General features: G+C 38.9%; 1 protein-coding gene across 1 annotated transcript in view; it reads right to left on the minus strand.

The window, feature by feature from the left end:
• The window catches only part of dpr1 (defective proboscis extension response 1), a 53,860-nt gene extending 36,136 nt beyond the window's left edge, over positions 1-17,724 (minus strand). Inside the window, exon 1 of the mRNA XM_017074894.4 lies at positions 16,972-17,724. Coding sequence (XP_016930383.3) covers positions 16,972-17,056 — 85 coding nt within the window. The 5' untranslated portion in view covers positions 17,057-17,724. The remainder of the gene's footprint in view (positions 1-16,971) is intronic.
• Between the last annotated feature and the right edge of the window lie 3,212 nt (positions 17,725-20,936).

Here is a 20,936-nt window from a genome sequence, read left to right on the forward strand (position 1 = left end):
CTGCCTCCGGTTGCCTGATTTACTTATCTCTAGGAGTCGGTTTGGGTTTTGGCTTCTTCCAACCGGCGGCCATTTGAATTGCACTTTGTTTTTTTATGGCCAACGGAGGGAATTCGCTGTGGCATACTTTCTGCGGCTAAATACATTTGGATTGCCCGGCTGGCTGGCTCTTGATGCAATTTAAATGATTAAGTATTTTTCTGCTATTTTTGTTTTTTTTTTTTTGGTTTCTTGCAAAAACTTGCAGCAGTCTTTGGCCAGAAGGCTAAGCGAGAAGTGATTTAAAATGTTCATGAAATCTCATTGAAACTGTGTGGAAATGCCAGGCCTCGAAAGTCAATTAAATGGTTCTCGGAAAAACGGGGACGCCTTTAAGCCGGTTTTTACCTTCCGTTCGAGTCGCTTCAGTTTCATATATATTTTTTTGCCTTTGCCATTTGGGGATTCAGGATTTCAGGCCGCCTCAGCGGAGCAGAAGTTCCATTAATTTGGCCCATTCATTAATTGAGTCAGTCACTAATTTATAAGCTGCTGTCGGTGTCCACTTTGTTTCTGATGCCGAGTTTTTGTTTACATTCTGGCCAACAGGATACGACACGAGGGGGATCAGGATCGGGGGCTGAATGGAGGTCCTACAGGATGCGGATACTGACAATGGGAAATGATGAAATGTAAACCAAAGGAAAACATCGGCAAACAGCAAAGGAAAAGCGGCCAAAGGACCGAAATGGACCGAGAGTTGGGCGCAAATTACATGTATAATCAAGTGAAGAAATACGAGAGCACATTAATAATCCAGATTCATTAGGGCGAAGCCCCAGAGAGCTGGCGGATACACCAAAAACAGGCAAAACAAACAAATTGCAAATTGCAGCGGGCAAGCAAAAATCAAGAAAACGGAGCAAAAAGGGCGAAACCAAAAAAAAGGGTGGAAACAGCCGATGCCAAATGGCAAATTGCTTGGCCAACACTTTTCCGGACTTCAGTGCGCTTTTCGCTAATGTTACATAACAACGGGTTAAAGAGTGGAACCCCTGCCATCTGAGTGTTGCTACACGGGAAACAATTTTTAATATTTTTTAAATGGATGGTTGCTTAAAAATATTAAATATTAGTGGATTTAAAAAATATTATAAAATTAAAACAAATATTAGAATTATACATATATATTTAAATAAATTAATTTGAAAATAATAAATAAAGAAATTTTTAACAAAAAACGGAAAATAACAACAGTTTAAACTAATAAATCTTCATATGTAAGCTTGATCTGCCTCCAATTTCTTCCAATGTACTAGTTGTTTTAAGTGTAAAAAACTGTTTGCCCAGCTTTAATCATTATTAACTAACCACGCGAACTCACATAAAGCATAATACTACAAAAAACAAATAATAAAAATTTTAATTAATGAAATAATTGTAATTGTAATTGTAATTGTAATTAATGTTTTATTTCAAAACAATTATCACATTACACAACAATTCCGACGAAAAAATATATTAATTGAAAGTACTCACCAAATGGTATTTTTTTAAATCATAGGTTATGAAAAACTATAGTATTAATAATAATTAACACAAAATACCCCTGAGAGCATCTTCATTATGCCCATTTAAACCACTCAAATAATATTTTATTTCCTGCCCCTTGGCGAGCTCTCCACAAATTGAAAGTACTTATGATGGCAAAACGAAGCTTTCAAGTCCCGGGTCAGAAAATTTAGCAGGATAAACCATATAGACTGTGAGCAGAAACTAGTGTGTTTCAAGCTCATAACTGGCAAATGGAAATTTGTGGATGCTGTCAAATTTAATTAAACGCCACTTTCGGTCGGGACCATGAATAATCGAGTGCAAATAAAGAGAAAATGAAATTATTTTGAATTTGTCACTGTCGCGGTTTGTTGGCAGTAAGTGGCTGACAGCTCGCAGCTCTGCTCTGTGACCCCTCATCCACCTGGTGAGTTCACTTGGCCAGGGAAACCCAGGGGGTACCCAGCCACCTGGTTGCCAATGAGACAAGAAGAGGCAATGGCACTCGAAACAAATTGCCACATCCTGGATGTCTGCTCGTCTCGACTCGTCTGGGGTTTGTGCACCCTGGCAACCACAGCAATAACCTCGACTTTGCCGCATAAATCTTCATCAGTCAAAGTAAGTAGAACAACAGGGCAGCCATTTTCATTGCCACTGCCGCTGCCACGCCCTCTTCCTCCCAAGAATCCCACGCCTCTTAGGGGAAACCAGGAAATTTACTTTGGTCTCAAACTAAGTTTCACTTTCGCTTTCGTTTTATTTATTTATTTTATATTGCGTACCGGCTTTAATTAAAATTTATTTAAATACATTATTTCTTTCGCTCTTTTTTTGGGGGGCAATCATTATGCCTGCTAGGATACAAGGATACGCTCAAGTTTCCTTTGCTCGTGGCTGTGCGAGCGTGATTTATAATGAAAAGTTCACAGTCGCCGGTTGGTGGCGCTAACGAAATGCAAACATGCATACTAATTACATTTAAAACCGTCAGCTAAGCCAAGTTAAGCACGAGAATAAATCCTTTTTGAGCGCGAGGCAAGGACGAGTTGTACAAAAAAAAAGAATAAGAAAAAATGATGATTACAAGTGTAGGATGTGTAAAACGGATCTTCCTTTGTCGTTGGTTGCTGTGCTGTGGCTCCTCATCCCCGGGAAATTATTTGTAAATGCTGTTTAAAGCCGCCGCTGAGAGGCTTTTCTTTTTCCCGCTGCCGTTGGTTTTCCCATTCTCTCTGCCAGCTTATTATTTGCATATTTCGAAGGAAATGAAAGAGTGGAAAGCGCGTGTGAGTGCCGGATTCCTTTGGATCCACTACAGTTGGGTCAGCGACAGTCGATTTTCCTGTGCCGGAATGAACAATCTATGCTAATTCAATACAAAAGCTAACCCAAAAATGAAATATTCACCGTACTCGGAGGTCCTGGTTGCCCCCTAAAAGCAGGCCTCAAGCTTCCCCATTCAAAAACATTAAGTAGAATTAAATTCCAACACGCCTCTGATGTGGCTAAAAGGGGGGTGGGGGGTCCGGGTTCGGAACCGGGTCCTCTTTCATTCCACCATCTTACATACATACCTCCATCTTACATTTCCTTGCCATCATCTGTTTGCACAGCTTTCATTTCTTTCTTCCCAGCCAGCTTTTTTCTGTTTTAAACAGAATTTCTCGAGAGCAAACTCAGCGAAGAGTGCTAATGAAATTATGAGAGTGCGTGTGGAATTTTTTTTTATGATAATGTATTTAATGAAATGCCATATGGTTGTTTATTAGCATATTAAATATTTACGCTGTGGACTGCTGGCTGTGGCCGCATCACGTATCCGCCCTGTCGGCTTGAGTCGCAAATAAACAGAGATTCATTTGTTTCTTATTTGCAGTATAAAATGATAATTAGCTGAAATGTCGCATAGAATTTTGATTTGTCTTCGCATCATATTGCCCTCCATCTGTTGCTTTAATTTTCTATCTGAGCGATTTAATTAACGACCGCCACCACCTGACATCCTCACACAACTCAATGCCGAGGATCTCGGTGCCCGAGTGCCTTGGCAAATTTGCGCTTGATTGGTTAATGGCAGCTGCGACTTTCTCCGTCTGCGCCTGTGTCTGTGTGATTTCGTATATCTGTGTATCTGTGTATCTGTGTATCTGCTTAGCAATTACGAGTGTGCCTAAGCCATAAGTACACACACAGATACGCACACGGATGCCTGTCAGATGATTAAGCTAAGCAAACATTCACACAAATAGACGTTTCACTGCTTGACTGCATTTCAATTATTCGGGCCTCGAGCCCGAGGGACAGCAATTGAAAGTTGCTTTAAGGGGATCGGAATCAATAAATCGATGCCTAACCCATCGATTCGTTCTCTATTTGAATACTGAAATCAGAGAATCGTGTCACACGCACACAGCCAGCAATTATCTGCAACATGGCACACTTGTCACATTCTCAGGCGTGCAAAATGGGTCTACTACACCCTCGGTCATGGGATATGCTCGTAGGTGGAGCTGGAGAAAGTCACTGGCCTGCTGATGTATTCCCCTTAATCCCTAGCTGCTTTCTAATGTACACACGGAAAAAGGTGTTTCAATCCACTTTTACAAAGTGTATTTTCAAGGGATAAACAGTATGCCAAGAATCTATTTTTAGGAAAGACTTTTTAAGTCGTTAGAAGATGATGGTATGTTGTTTCTTTCTTTTGTTTAATATTTTCTTGAGTAATTAAAGTAGAATTACTTAAACGTAATTCACTATCTGTATAATTTATCTTTTTTAAATACTAAAAGTATTTTCGTATAAAATTTATTTTTAAATGTGTTTAAAAGTATGCAATAAATATTTGGAAATGAAAAATCAGATGGTTAATGACCTGAAGCGATGTTTTCTTGTATACTTTTATCTCCGTTGGTAAGTGCTAATAATCGTAAGAAACTTTTAAGCTATCTTTTAGTTTTAAAAAAATATTAATAATGAAAAAATATTCGTATGAGCCAATCCCCTTTTTTTAATTTTAGAATCATTTGAAAAGGTGTCTAAAAGTATGCAACAAATATTTCGAACTGGGAACTGAAATGGTTGAAGGCTTTAGAAGGGTCTAATCTTGTTTTTTACGGCACACTTCTTTGAACATTAATAAGTAATTTCAAGACCGTGATATCCGTGGAACGCCATATATATATTTTACAAATTTATTTACGGATTTTCCTCTCAATGTGTATTTTTAAGTACGCATCTACATGACAAAAGCAGCTACAAAATGCTGCCGGGAATGCCGGAGATTTAGGCAAGTGATACATCAGCAGCTGGGGCGGAAAGGGGGCGGCTGTGGGCGTGGCACTTTGGGCGGGGGCGTGGGATGAGCCCGCAAGGGGAGTGGGAGTGGCCTGGGCCAGGCCTAAAAACGGGTTAATGAAAATGAATGCGACACTCGCAGCTCTTCCGGCTCTGGCTCAACACTTTTGTCATATACAATCTATGTTATGCACATGTGTGTGTGTGTGTGTGTGTGTGTGTGTGTGGGTGGGTGGGTCCTTCTCGTCCTGCGCCTGTGTTTTTGTGCACTTTCCATGGACCTTTTGTGTTTGTCCCGTGGGGGATTTTAACATAATGAATGAATATGAATTTACTGTGACATTTTAACTGTGGCGATATTTTTCGTGCTGCTGGCTTTTAGGCGCTGGCTCTTTGTTTTCTCGTTTGTCTCGGTGCTTCCGTCAAGTGAGTGCACATAATGCGACCATCCCATATCCTTCATCCCTCGGCAAAAGCACACTGAGATATCAATCATTGTGGATTATAAAATGTGCCAGTGACTGACTGATGCAGGACGGCGAAATGAGCCGGTGAAAGAGACAAGTCAGCAGCTATGGTTGGGTTTTTTTTGGGAACCCCCCGTGGACCCAGACAGTTGGCAAATGTATCATTAATATATAATGCGCCAAAAAGTATGCAAAACTTTTTCTGCTGCTACTTTTTGTGCAAAAGCTGTCAACGGACTCGAGTTGACTCGACTCCCTGCCCGCACATTAAGCGACTTTTGTGGCAGCTAAAAGCCAAAGTGGGATTAGACTACGGTCCCATATTGGATTTTTATTTCAGAAGGTTATTAAATGATCCACCCATGAGTGTGACTCGTCTGTGCCTTGCAAAAAAAAAATAAAGAAATAGAAAACCCACCCAACGGATGAAGTAAAGAGAAATAAAGAGACTGTCAACATTTGCTTAGCAACTTTTGCGCACACAAATCAACTTTAAGGCCTTCTGCAGTCAGAAGAACATAAAACCAACAGCCATCGAGGCATGTTAAGCCAACTGCAAATTGCCTCTCTAGGACTCTGTTGCAACAGCTATAGCCGTACAACTACTGAGCCAACAACCACAAAAGAGTCGGCTTATTAACTGCCTGACAACTTTCGTAGCATACATCAGAGCAGCTGCAGCCGGCTGCACCTGCAGCAAGCTTGTGGTTGCCAGCAGAAATAATTAAAAATAATTACGAGCATGGCAGCAAACAGGAACCACATCCACCGAATGCCAGTTGGACCAGCCGGGGAATCATATCCCTGGAATTGCGCCTAAAGTCTCTACTTTCCTTTCCCAAGCTGCCCCATGGCAGTCGTCGTTGTCGTTGCAGTAAAATTAATAACAGCACATACGAGCCAGAAAGCAGCACACAATTGCCATCCAGGCCCTGTCATTTCTTTGCAGATTTCCTGCTCAGCAGCTATTGTGAAATATGCACCGAGCCAAAGGATATAACAAAACTGAAGTAGTACGTTCTGAGCTACAGGATGCTTAGCTCTTGCTTAGCACAGCTAGGATGTAACTTCAAATTCACAGCTGTCCGTACTAGAATAGTTATTACGAAATCAAAAAAACTTCAAGTAACAAACAAAAGGAATTTATGGGGAGTGCCACTCAAATCTATAAGTTTTTGAAATCCCTAACAGTATGCAGGATATAAATAACAGTCTGAAATCATGGTACTTCTAAGCTTAAAATATATTGTTGCCTACTTTTTGACACCTAAATTGATATTTTGATTTGTGCGGCTCGCCCTATAATATCCTATAAAACTTAATATTGAAAATGCCTTATAAATCCCGATCTCTCGGAAAGAATCCTCTGAATTTAAAATATATTGTTGCATACTTTTAGACACCTTTAAAAGTGATATTTAAATTATAGGGATATTAGAAACTATTATGTTACTTTTTAAACCAAATTTTTTGTCAGTGCACGATGTGTATTGCGCCCAAAACTCCAGCAGAAACTTTATAGCAGTAATTGCGTGCAGTTTCTTCTACTTTACTAAGACCATATATTACGTATACGCCATGCGGTACGTAACAAAGTCATGAGAACATTACAACGTGTTGAGCATTTCATTTTCAGTCTATGAATTGTACTTCCTGCGAAAAACTCGTAGCACTCTTAATCACACATTCCGAAATCAAACCCGAATATAATTAAAAGCAGATCCATTGGGAACCCTTATTCCTTCGAGTGGTCTGAGCCTGAAACACGTGTAGACAATTCTCGGCTCTGACAATGGGATGTGGCTTAAGTGCTACATGGACAAGGACAACCATTTAGCCAAGGGGACAGCTTCTGGCCGCTCCTGCTCCCGATCCTGGCCCAACACAACAAGCTGGCTACAGCTAAAATTATTTTAGATTGTCGCTCAAAGTTTGGACAGAGGGGTCTGGGCACACACAGCAGACGGCAGAACTGTACATCATAGGCCATTCTAGGGGCCATCCGCTCGGCTTTTAGCTAAGCTTTGCTTATGACCCGGCCAGCAAATTATCAAATCCATCCTACGCACTGTCCTGCATTTGGGGGATCGTCCTGGGAGAGCCATCTAATGTCCGCACGTAGTCGCAGGACGTCCATCCCGCTTGCGCCCTGTGAAATTTAACATATGTGCCCCAATTTGTCCGAGTGTGTGTCCTGTGTATTTGAGAATTGTGCAATTTTTCAGGCCACACGCACACACCCACACACCCACTCTGGGGTGTGGGCCCATCGAGCCCAAGGGATAATCAGATTGAGACCAGCTGGAGGGGAGAGATGGAGGAGGACCAAGCTCCTTGCGGACAGCAACATTTTCCCTAGTATGTATGCCTTTTGACAAACCTTATTTAATGCCGCAATTTATTGTGGCCCGGCCGAGTCGGAGAAGGCCAGAAAATGCGTGGCAACAAATTGAAACCGAATTGAGGTCCCGGCAGAAACGACAGAACCAACAGGAAACACAGCCTCTGGCCAATCGTTCGCCTAGGTCATTAGCTGTTTGCGCAATTAATATCAAAAGTCAGACGGCAAACCTGCCATATTTGCGCAAGGTTGCCAATATTGGTTCAAATAATTTGCAGTCTCGTCCGCAGACATTGGGCACACACAGCGCAGATAAAAGCCATTTCCTTTTCAGACTCGCTTTAATTACACGCAGGCATCGCTGCTTCGAGGTTTTTTAAATGGTTTGCTCGATTTTTTGGATATAATTCAGTGAGCTGTCAAAGCACAGAGCTCTCAGATAACAAAAGCCGCCAAAACTGCCACGTATTGTAGCTTAATATTCACAGGAACCGCAAAACCAGCCAAACGAGAATATAACAAAAAAAAAACCCAAAAATGGCATGCCGTTATGGGAGTTCGGCCAAAACAAACATTCGACCAAAACGCTCAACAAAACGAACGAAAAAAAAAAAGGACAAACAAATTGTCGCGTTCAGACGGGACTGAAAATGTCTGCGAGCGATGCCATTTTGATCAGCCATTGAGGCGGCTTAATTACTGCGACCAGGCCAAAAACAACCGTGATGGCCCAAAACACCCCGGCAACGAAATGGCCAAGTGCAGAAAATATGCCAGGCGACAAACACAAGGGGACGAACATAAAAGGACATTTTGTGAGCGAGCGTAAAAAGTTCAATAGATGGGCGGCTCATGAATGTCAATGAGAAGGAGCGCTGCCATATAACCTATATAGCCCCAAGGAATATAAAATGAAATTCAAATTTTTATAGGCTGGCAAGGAATTAAGCGAATTTTCGGGGTCATCGAGCTGGCAATGCAGTAAAGTGGCAAACAAAAGTTGTAATTGCCCGAGACTAGACTGCCCTCGACTAACAACTCGGTTTAAAAAGGGGGCGGATGTGGGAGCTGTGGCAACCTTTGCCTACTTTTCGGCATCATTTATTACGTATACGCAACGTCTTCCGCTCTCTCCATTTTTTCGTTACCAAGTTTAATTGCTTTCTGCTGTTTTTAACGGCCCACCCGATGGTTACTTTGTTTTTGTTGCTGTTGTCGCTGTTGGCCACTTGCCAATGCACTCGAATACACACAGCTGCACGCAGTTGCAATGCATTCGCTGTTGCATATTCAGAAGCACTGCAACTGGATACCCTAGCAAAGGGTTTATATAACATCACAAAAAGTCTGTCGCAAAAATAAAAAAATCATTTTGGAAACATAATTATGCGATAGTCCCCCATAGAAATCACAAAATATATTTTATTATGCCGTCAAAAAGTATGCTACAATATTTTTTCATTCGCAAATCCGAAGGATTCGTTTTTCACTGCATACTTTTAGACACCTTTTTTATGTAATTTAAAACCTTTTAGCTCACATTGCAGGTTTCCCTAAAAAATTTAAATAAATATTGATGTAAAAACGTACTTATTTCATGTGCACAGAAAAACTGAATAATTTTATTAAATAAAAAAGAGTTTTATATAGCTCTTTATGCATATCCAAATAATCAACTTAAATGGATATTTTGCTCGCCCTTGGGACAACGAAAGTAAATTGAATCACAAAAGTAAGTTAAATTTAAAGTTCTGATATTATATTATTTAACAAAAAATTGGTTGGTTTTTTTATTGCTTTTTTTAGGGAATGCGAGTATTCGGCTTAAGTTTTCAAATTTAAGCCTACCGTTGTGCTGCTCTTTTTCGCCAAAGGACACCACAAAATTAAGGCAAATGCTTGAGTTCAGTGAACCAAATATGGAACAGTTGTTGGTTGGCTGCTTGGTTGTATTTTCATTAATTCTTTTTTATATCTTTTTTTTATATTTTTCGGAGTGTGTGAGTGTTCCGCTTTTCAGGGAAAGCAAATGCGCATAATTGTCGAGACCGAGCCATAAAAATGTAGAACATGACAAGCGCCCATAAATGTTAGTTGGCTGTCAATTCGTGTTCGCAGCTGGATAAACTGGTGAAGTTTTTGGCCCGCGAGTGTTTGCCGGTTTTTCGGCTGGTTTAATTAAGTGGGCTGTGTTCTCCATCATCCCCCTCCAAAACTCTTTTGTGTCCCTTGAGTGGGGCAAATCACCCCCAACATATCAAGGGACTCCAAATCAACTAGAGAGGCGTGGCAAGTTTTTGGCCAACAATGGCTAAGGAAACGGGAAATGAAAAACGCTTTGACTGTATAAGAGCTCAAAAACGGAAATGACACATCAACACAATTGCGAACAGTTCGTATGTGAGGCATGGTAAAAATGGGACTGGGTGATGGGGCGTTTCAAGGCGAAATAAATAAATATGACACGCGCGAGCGCATGAGAAATGCGTTGGGCCCTCCTCGGGCGCCAAACGCTGTTGACAATACCAACAGTACCGGGTCTGCAGCAACAATAACAATCCACTGAGGCAGACATGTACAGCAAATAAATAAGGGCCAAGTGGAGCGGACCCAATTCAAAACATTGCCTACTTGATACCCCTTAAAGTGGTGCCTGCAAAGAAACATTTCCCAATTTAATCAATAAATATAAAATCTTATTTTAAGTCAAATAATAAATCAATAACAACTAATGAATTATTGGCTTTTCAAATGCAACGACTTCATTCTCTGTCATAAATAAATTCAACCCAATTAAGTTATATTTGTGTTCTGCAAGTTTTTAAACTAGTTAGCTTTGTTTGATTTGCAAAAAGCGATAAACTTTAAAAGTCATAAATTGCAGTTATTTATTGAAATGTTAACTAATTATTTTGTAAGTGTAGCAAGAAATTAATTGCCAGCACTTTGTCGCCATTTGGAGTAATAAAACGCAGAGAATTAACAATGCAGTTAAATTCTACAATGTAGACGGCGGAATGTGGAAATACCGAGTAAAGTTTGATGTTTAAAATTCCATCTAAAAATCAAGAAAGCGCGTAACACACGGCTTTTAAAACTTTTAATGGCTGCAGAAGAATCAAGTTAAGAACCAGCTCAGAATAATAATTTATTTTATATGAATGTTGGACTAAAGTAAATGCTTTTTGTATCATAAATCAAATTTATAAACTTAATTAGGGAAATCTCTTACATTCTTACAAAAATATTTAAAAATGTAATTAAATAACTCAGAAGTGTTATTAAAAAATGTAATATCTCTAATTTTTTTACAGAAATATTAATATATAAAATTTATTAAGTCGGATGTTTATTTTTACAATGTAATAACTAATATAATTAGTTATATTAAGTAAAAATAATAATATTAATTAAATTTTTTTTCATTTTTAATGCGATATATAATAATATTAATGAGAGATTTTAGAATCTAAAACTTTTAAAAATCTTCTAAGATTTAAAATTTTTGAAAATCTTCTGAAATTGATATGTACTATATATTCTGAAAGCTAATTTATGAACTTAACAAAGTATTTTTTGCAGCCGAATATTTTTGCTACTTAGTATCCTTTGCCTGGATATACCCAGGGCTACCATCGCGTCTGCAGGATTTCGGCGAAAATACAGCGGCGAAAGGATAAGCAACCAATGCGGCTCAGATCTGCGAAATGCCGACGATGCCGCCGACGTCTTTTGTTGCTGCTGATGTGTCTGTGTGAAATATGTTGGGATGACAAAGCAATAAAACTGCTACATCGAAGGAAGCACGAAGTAGCAGCAGCAGCAGCAGGAAAAGCAGCAAAGCAGCAACACCATCGGCAACATAGACAATTGTTGGTTGTTTCCTGCTAGTTGGTTGCCTTAAACATGCTTATTTGGGCATCCCCTTACCCAGTAGTACATCCCCAAGTTCCCCGCTCGATTGTGTGAGGAATTTTTAATAAAAGCGGCTCAGACAGGCTCGGGGCTCAAAGCAAGGCAACATATCTCATGTAGGTTACTGGCACGCCCCGGGCACGGAAAAAGCAGCCAAACAGACAAACAGCCAAACAGCAGTGGCAAAACTTTGTCCCCAGCACGTGTGACGTGTCCCGGTGTTAATAAAACGAATTTTACTTGGGAAATCATTGAGGCCTAGGCCTACACGATTTTTAGAGCCGCGCAACTGGTTTATGTTGCTCCTGTGGATTTATCGACAGCTTCAGACCCGAAAGACCACCTCCTCCATTTCCCCATGCTCGAAACTTATAGCGAGTATATCCTTTTTACGACACTTGTCTGTCTGTCTGCGAGTGTTTTGGTTCAATTTGGGTTGGCACTTTGGCTAAAGGCTTTAAAATCGAGCCGAAAGCTGGGAGAAAGCACAGCTGCCAAAGAGTTTTCGATGGTGGAGTGCTTTTTAATAGCCTGGTAGTCTACTCTTCTCGCTCAAGGCTGTTTGGCGGTCGTAAAAACATGCCGAAAAGATGGGAAAACCACTCTAGTTTCAGCTAATTTATGTCAGCATTTAATTTGGCCAACAATAAACAAAACAATTCGCAGCCATGCTCGGACTCTGAAAATTAGTTGAAATCAAATGCATAAATTTTCCTCTTTCTGGGCTCTTTCAGTTTTCTCCTCTCTATTCTGCTCGAAAATTACGTGACCGAAATAGTTGAATTTTGCAAGAAAGCGCTCTGCCAAGTGAATCAAAAAATAATGCCCATATATGTATTTACGCACAGGCACACATGAACTCCGGCCCCTATCCCAAAAAAAAAAACCCCACCACTCCCGTTGAGGAAAAATATAAACAATTTTCATTTATATATTTTTCCTGACGAAAACCTAAAAACAACAAAGCACACACTCAAGGGGCCGGAGGATAAGAAACGGCAACAACAACCTTGCCAGCACAAAAACCTTGGCTGTCATATAAATGTCAAATCCATAAGTGTTACGTAGGCAACGGTAAAAAAGAAAATAATGTTGGCGGTTTGACCTGCCTAGAAACGGAACCATAATAAGAAAAGCTGCGGATTTGCCTAAAAAAAACATATATACTCATACTTTCCTTGTCAGCGACTTGCGTAACTTTTCATCTTTTGAGTGCGAGAAACTTTGCAGCAGCAGTTTAATTAAGAAACTATTTGACAGTACTTAACGTCCTCTCTTGACTAAAGAAACTTTCTTGGCAACCAAAGAGATCCCAGGAGTATACAGGTATACTTCTCAAGGCATATGGATTGAATATAAATAAATAGTTCTTTATAATTATTCCAAGACATTCATTAAACTGCAACTCAACGAACTAGAACTCAAACATTTTAAAATTAATAAAATACTTCTCCCTTTTATTTGAAAAAGTGCAGTGTTTAATATAGTCTATCAAATATAGTACATGAGAACAAATATAAATTCCAATCCATCGCTATTTTTCTAGAAAAATTCCATGCGAGCAAATATCAATTTCAATTTATTCAGAAATAGAATTGAAATATTTATTTTTCTTAAACAAATCTCAGTGATGGAAATTGGTTCGTTAATATTTCAAAGTATTTTTTATGTAATTGAAAAGAAGTGATTTTATTTTGGCTTCCGCTAACAACTTCAATAACTGGCTTTCACTTTATAAAATCATCTTTCCCAAACCTTTGACCATTCCAAAATGAAATCCATTGTCAATTAAATGATTAATGACACCCTTTGAGCTCCACTCCAAACTCCTTATGCAAAATAAAAAAATATAGTCTGGAGCCCTTCCGGTTGAACTCTTAGCCACACATTCATCACAAATTCTTGTGAAGCCATATGCCATTAAAATCAACAACAGACAAAGTTTGTTTCTTCAAGCAGCTTTTGGAAATAAAAAAAAAATATGTATATTTTTGTAAGCATAAAAGTATATAAAAATTTGAGTAGGAAATGGGGTGTGCTGCCTACGCCCCCTTTGACAATGTGCGTTGGCCTTGAAGAAGCCGCAGGGTTTTTCCCCGATGCTTGTGTGAATAACCTGGACCCGCCGGCAAATAGATCCTGCGAACCCTTGAGTATGTGCTTTGCATACTTCAAGGCGCCTTCGCAGGATTCATCGGTTGGAAATGGATGGTTTTGGTTGGGTATGGCGTGCTGCTAGGCATTTGTCTGGGCCAATGCCTGGGTTCATTCATCAGTCCGACACCGCTGAATGATGTTCCCTCTTAATCACTCCACAATCAATGGTTTTTTGTTGTCTTCTGCCACCCAGAAATCCGCATAACTTCTGCATTAACTGGACTCAACGGAAAATCACGTCAGCTATTATCCTTGTTTTTTTTTCTCGTTCATTCAGTAATTTTTCCCTTTTTGCGACACGAAAAATATTTACAAAAATACTTAATATGGCACATGGGAGCGCTATGTGGCGAAAAAAGGGCAAAACCGTTTGTTTGCCTTAAATGGCAAACAGCTGTGCAAATAACTGCAATTTTGCATACAAAAACGGGCAAACCGCAAGGGCAAAATTTATTTATTAATAAACCAGCAAACCAAATAACACGAGACCGCGAAAGGACACGATCGAGAGTTTTATGAATTCATTATGGAAATATGTGCGCGTGCATTTATCGAGAATTTCCCTGTCAATTAATTTGAGAAAAAGAATCAAATAACACAGAAATGTTCCAAAAATATGTGGCGAAAAAATTGCATATGCATTTTCCTTTTTGCTGACAACAATCCTGGAGTATGCAAATTACATTTTTTATATTAAAATAATAGTCCAAAGTCTAGTTGTCAAAGCTGTCAAATATAAAATCTTGAAATATCTTATTTTTAAAAAGCTACTGGCTTTATAAATTGTCAAATGTTAAAATATTTTGATTTTTGTTATTCTATAATTCATTCTACCACAAATATTTAACACATCTTTTTTAACAAAGCCATTGACGTTTATAATATTTTGCAATAATATGTTTCTTGTGTAACGCAGTTAAACACCTTTGGCAACTATCTGCCTTGCATATTATTATTAAAATCCTTGTTATTTGAATGTCATAAGCATACAATAATTTTAATTGCAATATTAATCCTCATCAATGCTTGTAATAACTGCCATGTTTGTCTAAAACTAAAACAAAGACAAACCGTATCCTTAAGAACATTCTTGGCCCAGTAATGCAATAGAAATCTTATGTGATGGCTTGCCTTTTCGCAGGTTCTGCAATTGCCAAGTTGAGTAATTTCTGTTTGTCTGCGCTTAACCAACTTCAAGTAGCTTTTAGCCAAATGAAATGGCCAGACAGATGCCAGGGGGAAAACAAAATAGGCGGATAGAGGGCGAAGGCAAAGGAAGCCAAGACGGGGGAAACAATTTGCGCAAAAGTGAATTGCATTCGGAAAGTATTTCATTTGAAAATTACAAAGCCCAGACGAACAACTGCCAAGGCAAATGATAGAAAATTGTATAAAAATGCAATTTACTGTTTTCAAAGATGACAAACGGCGACTGGAAAAGGAAAGTAGAAAATTGAAAGCTGAAAGCTGAAAAACCAGCAAACAGACAGCTAAAACCAGAAACTGAAAACCCAAAAAGCCAAGCCCAATGGCAATAGTTTCGTGTGTCAACTGCAACATGCCACATGCAACGCAGCAGCAACAGCAGCAGCAGCTGCAACATCCACAGCAACTGCAGCCAGCAGCATTTTGGCCCTGACCAAGCTTCAACAGCATTTGCCAAGTGTCTGATGCTCGTTAGTATTTGTTATTTTTTTTAGATTTACTTTTTATTCCGCCACATTTCTATCTGTGCAACGCGGCGGCGGCTTCCCATGTGCGTGCTTCTCATTTGATGCATTGAAAGTGAGACTTCTGCCCCAGTGTTGCAAACTATTATATAAAACTGTTTGCCCAGCCCACACTCGCTGGCTCACACGTTGCATGTGGCAGCCGCACTCTGCGGTTCGCCATTCATCCTCCGGCCCTTCAAATGGTCCCTGGACCAACCTTGATGGCTGCGAAACTAGGACTAGGACCAAACACTGGGACTCTGGCCAGGACGGGGTCATGCTGCACGGAAAATAAAACCATATCTGTATTTAAGTTAATAGCCCTTGATTGAAGAACACTTGGGCATTTAAGTGTTTGATTTAAAAGGGATACTTATAAACTTTAGAAGAGGTAAGTACAGCCCTATTATTATTTTTTTTTAAATGTCATGAAGTCATTGTTTACCCAAAATTAGCTTTTAAGTTCGTGAATATTTATATCTATAAAATAAAAAAATCCTAAAAAATAATAAGGTGATCTTTTCTGTTATTAAATAAAAGTAAAAAATATAACTGCATATAAATGTAAGTTTCACTTAGTTTAAAAGTATACCTTTATATCTATATGGTTGTAAAAATACAATGTAAGCATAAAACATAAGATATTTATACATCTGTGCATTTGACCTTTATTTGTATCTAAAAAAACAGATATATCTTCACATATTTCGATGGGATCGAATATTAAATAAATATTGGAAATATACTCTCGGTAAAAATGCAAGTCAATCTTACTTTAAAAATATACCTACGTTTCTATATGGCTGAAATAATTAAATGCAATAAAGTATTTATAAATCTGTTCAACTGGCCAGTATTTATAAAAAAAATAAGCAATTCAAAAAAGTTAAAATCGTATTAAATAAATTAAGATGTATCTGAAAAAATGAATGCAGTATAAGCATAAAATTGAACATATTAAAATACTTCTGCATATATTTGTATGACCTTGTTAATAATTTAAAAAAATATAAACATATCCAGTTTGGAAAACTTAATCGTGTGCAAGGCAAATTCAAATAAGTAAACTCCAAAAAATTTCATATGTGTCCCCACATTTTTGCTAAACAATCGCAAAACAAACTGAAAGCAATTGTTTTTCTTGCTCTGTATAAGCTTTCATTTAGCTAGAACGCTTGTGGGTTCCACACATTTTGGGGGTCACACACAGATGGACATTAAATGCTTTCACCTTTTGACTTGAGCCAAGGCAAACAGAGACAAAAGGCGAAACTTTTCCGACTCTGTAGCGGAATTAAAATTCTTAGCACAAAAATTAAAGAATTTCAATTCACATTCCACGACCCCCTTTCTTCTTGTTTTCCCGGAAATTAGACGGGAAATCCTAGGCGACAAAGGAAAGCCTTTGAAAAAAAGGAGGAAGGGATTCATTGGGTCGGGGCAATTAGTGGGGCCAGCCAGCGCTTGGCGCAAACAAATTAAATTTAATTAGAAATTAAATGAAAATAAATTGGATTATTTAATTAAAAAGCCCGCCGCGTCGACTCACCTCTGAGCAGGACCATCGACAGCAGCAGCAGCCAGCCGATGAGCCAGTTGAGTAATCCAAAATTGGCTCTGGATGGCAGGGACATTTTGCTGCTGTATCTGTGGTTGTTATCCGCAAGTTTATTGTTATTACGCTTGTAGTCGGCACGCGATCCGGATTCGGATTGGGAATCCGGGGGGTTGGACCAGGATGAGGACTGCTGCTCACTGGTCAACTAACGATTCCGTCAAATTAGAGCCGGGCAAAACTCTCGGCTAAGCTCTGCCTGGGGAGCAATGAAAGTGTTTTCTCTGCTTGGCCCTATTTTTGGTTCATTTTCACTGAGAGTTTCCCTTTTTTGCAGATGGCCCCCTTTTTGTTTTTTAATCTCTTTCCTATTGAGTTTTACACAAGAACTTTACATCGGGGTAGGGCGGTTGAAAAAGGTTTTAACGGTCTCAGAGCCCGAACACTTGAATAAGATCGTAAGCCCAAAAGCCGCTAAGTAGGCAACACTTACACAGGGCACTCTAATTTATGGCACTGGTTCACTGTACTATGTCGGTTGGTTCAGCTCATTATGGCGCCTGTACATGTGGCTATTGCATTTTAATCGCCCGTCATTAATTCGCCATTAACACGCAGGCCTGTGGACTCATTAGGCCCGGTTTCACAGAGCCCTCCTCACAACAATATATCTGAGAATATCTGGACTATCTAGAACTCGCGCACAATAAATCAAGAAACGCGTGCTTCGCTTTCGAGTCGCAGGATTGAACTGACTGGTAATCGGAGGTCGTGATGCCAGTGCCATATGACGAATGCTTTGCCATCGGCTGACTTCGGCATATTCGGCCCGGTTCGGCTTTTAGGGCTAAGAGAAGAGAGCTTCGCATCCAAGGGCCTCTCTTCAGCCGGGTTATTGGAGCACGAAATTGCCAGGCAACTTTGGAGTGGAGCTATTAAGACTCTTTGTTTGTTTATTGCAAGTGCATTGCCAGTCAGTCAATCGTTATTGCATCTGCATTGAAGTATTTGTAAGTAATTCTTTATTTTTGTTTGCTAATTTTCACATGTGCCGTGCCCCTTTCAACAATTTTCACAAATTGAATGATATTATTATATTTCATTTACCCGCTCAGTAATTACATTACATTTTGAAATTTGACATCGATTTATTTTATATGATTTATCCCATGAAGGATTATAAAGGATTTTTTTGGCAATAGGTATTTATCAATATTTGCGATATGTGTATATTGTTCGAAAAGGGTTTCGATTAATAAACTATTTTGGAGAATTATATCTCTCACCAGGTAAAATGTATATCACTATATTTTGGTCCATACCATTTAATTAAATATTTGGGTATAGGAAACACTGCTAGCCTATCGAATAAGTATTTATATAAGCTATTACAAAATATGTAAACAAGTATGATTAGGCTATGCTTAAAAATATTTTAGTTTTACCATGATATAATATTTTAAGCACAGATTTTTTTTGTAATAAAGGGTTACTTCTTCCAGAGGTACATTTAAAGGCAAGTACTCGTCCTACACCCATTAAAAAAAAACAAAAAAATATATTTAATCTATTAACGAAAGCTAGTCTTAGGAACTATCTTAAACAATCTTACAATGAGAAAAAGCAAGCAAATATACCATAGCGTAGGTCAGTTAAGATGTCGTATAAGAGTTCCACCCTCTCTTATACGAACTAAGGATAAAGAGAAAATGTCCTTCCTAAAGATTGCTTCCGTCCTTAGCTCCCTAAAGTTCAATTGACCAACAAAAAAATGCATTTTTAATTAATGCTCGTAATTAGCCGTTTTTTCCCATCGGCGCTTTTTTTGTGCCGGGACTCGTCACACCCACCCTCGAACAAAGGAAAAGCACACACGAGAATTTCAATCAATTGCGAAACTTTTAATTACAAGTCAATTTAATTTTGAACAAACAAACAGATCAAATGCACTCGATAGTCCCAACTGATGGTCAAGCCGAAGCATTTAAATCAATTAAATTAATTAGCGACTGTGAAATATATTTTTGCCGACTGACCCCAACTTTTTTCCAGCTGATTATATTTAATTAATTGGCCCAGCTTTTGGCTTTCCCAGCTTACGACTGGCCCACTGCCCAAAGTATTATGCAATCAACTTGCGGACTTATAAATACCCCAAAAACCAAGGTCTCCGCAATTAGCGCCCCAAAAAGCGATTACTTCCATTCGATAGCCGATAGATATGGGCGAGGAGGGGGCGTGGCGGTGGTGGAGGGCACGTGTCAATCGCAAGCCGATTATAGATAAAGTAAAAGGCGAAAAAGCAAAATCAGTAAACTTTTTAATTGAAACAATTTGTAAAATGTTGCCCAATACCGTCCCAAAATTCCCATCCCAATTTTACATTTTCATCGCCGGAAATGAAGAAGAGACAAACTTTCAGGTCTCGCTTTTAATCTCTGTTTTCGGGGCCTTGAGCATTCAAATTCACCTAGTTTCTGCCCTTTTTTCGCGTGATTTCTTTATTGAGTTGCCCGTTACCCGGCTTTTTTAACCGAGGGATAGTAGCAAGACAATGGGTAAACACTCCTTATTGATTTTCCATATAGACAAACACGATACTCCCCAAAAATTCGAAAAATCTGACTCTGGTTTATGTTCTAGCTTCGTTTGCGGAATCATTATTCCAATCAGAGACGCACGCGCGGCTCGCAATTGGATTCGGATTCGGTTATGGATACGGGAATGGAATAGGGGAGGTTGGGTCGGGGGTTGAGGGTGAGCAAACAAATCAAAAATCTATTAAGACGTGCTATGCGGCATATTCAGGCTCAACAAATGTCCCTGTGGTCACGTGTCGCCGCGGAGTTGCAATGGTGCACTGGAAGAAACCGGATAACATCGACTTAGGTTTTTTAACAGCCATAATACCGAAATATTAAGTATTTTTTTTACTAAGTGTAGGGGTGATATCAAGTTAATTTGTCAATTACATAAGTTAGCATTAAGCTTAAAGTAAATTTCAATGAATTTTTAATTTAAATTTAGCTGGCTCTTAATTTAATTTAATTAATTTAATAATTTGTTAAGCCATTTTTTTGATAAAAATAAAGAATTAAACTTAAACTTAGATACATAATATTTTTTCTAAGAAATGAAGTTTAATGTTTTATTGTCCCATTTTTGAAAAAGTCTTAACTTTAATAAATAGCTTAAGATCAATTTAACAGATACAGATGAATATATTGGATCCAGTATAAAAAAGTTAGTATTCGGTATTTTATTAATATTTAATTAAAAGAAAAAACCTATAAAGAACAATTTTAAGAGATCATATTAATACTACCTAAAATAATATTGTATTTCTTTTAGAATAGTGATATATGTCGACTCCTGTTAACAGCAACCCAAAAGCTTATTTGGTATTAAAAACAATTTTAAGAGATCTTAATAATACCCACCTAAAATGGTATCGTATTTCTTTTAGTGTAGTGATATATCTCATCTCCTGTTAACAGCAGCCCAAAAGTGGGAAGACCTTCATTTTTGCTGGGGGAGTTTGTGGAGTTGTGGATCTCAGCTGAAACTGGAGCTGGCGATGGCTTCATTAGGAGTGCAGCGGCGGAAGAGATGACCCCTTGGAGGGCAGGGGTGGAGTGGGCTGGGTTTGCGATGGGGTGGGAGATACAACGAGGGTGGCAAGTGCCATTAATTGAAATGCCAAGCAACAGCTCGTTGGGGCAACGAGGCATGACCAAATTACAGCCGCACACACACGCGTGCTCGTCACTCCACTTCGGTCCTCCAACTTGTTTATACATTCGAGATGATTTTGATTTTTGGTTTGGGGATGAGCCAGCCCACTTCGGGGAAAACCTATAAAACAAAGGAAACCAAGGCAAGGAAAACAAACGGCAAAGGGAAAAAAGAAATGAGCGGCAGTGCAATAAAAATCAAACCCGCATAATTTAACACAAGTG

This window comes from Drosophila suzukii, chromosome 2R, assembly GCF_043229965.1.
Source record: "Drosophila suzukii chromosome 2R, CBGP_Dsuzu_IsoJpt1.0, whole genome shotgun sequence".
NCBI classification, from domain to species: Eukaryota; Metazoa; Arthropoda; class Insecta; order Diptera; family Drosophilidae; genus Drosophila; species Drosophila suzukii.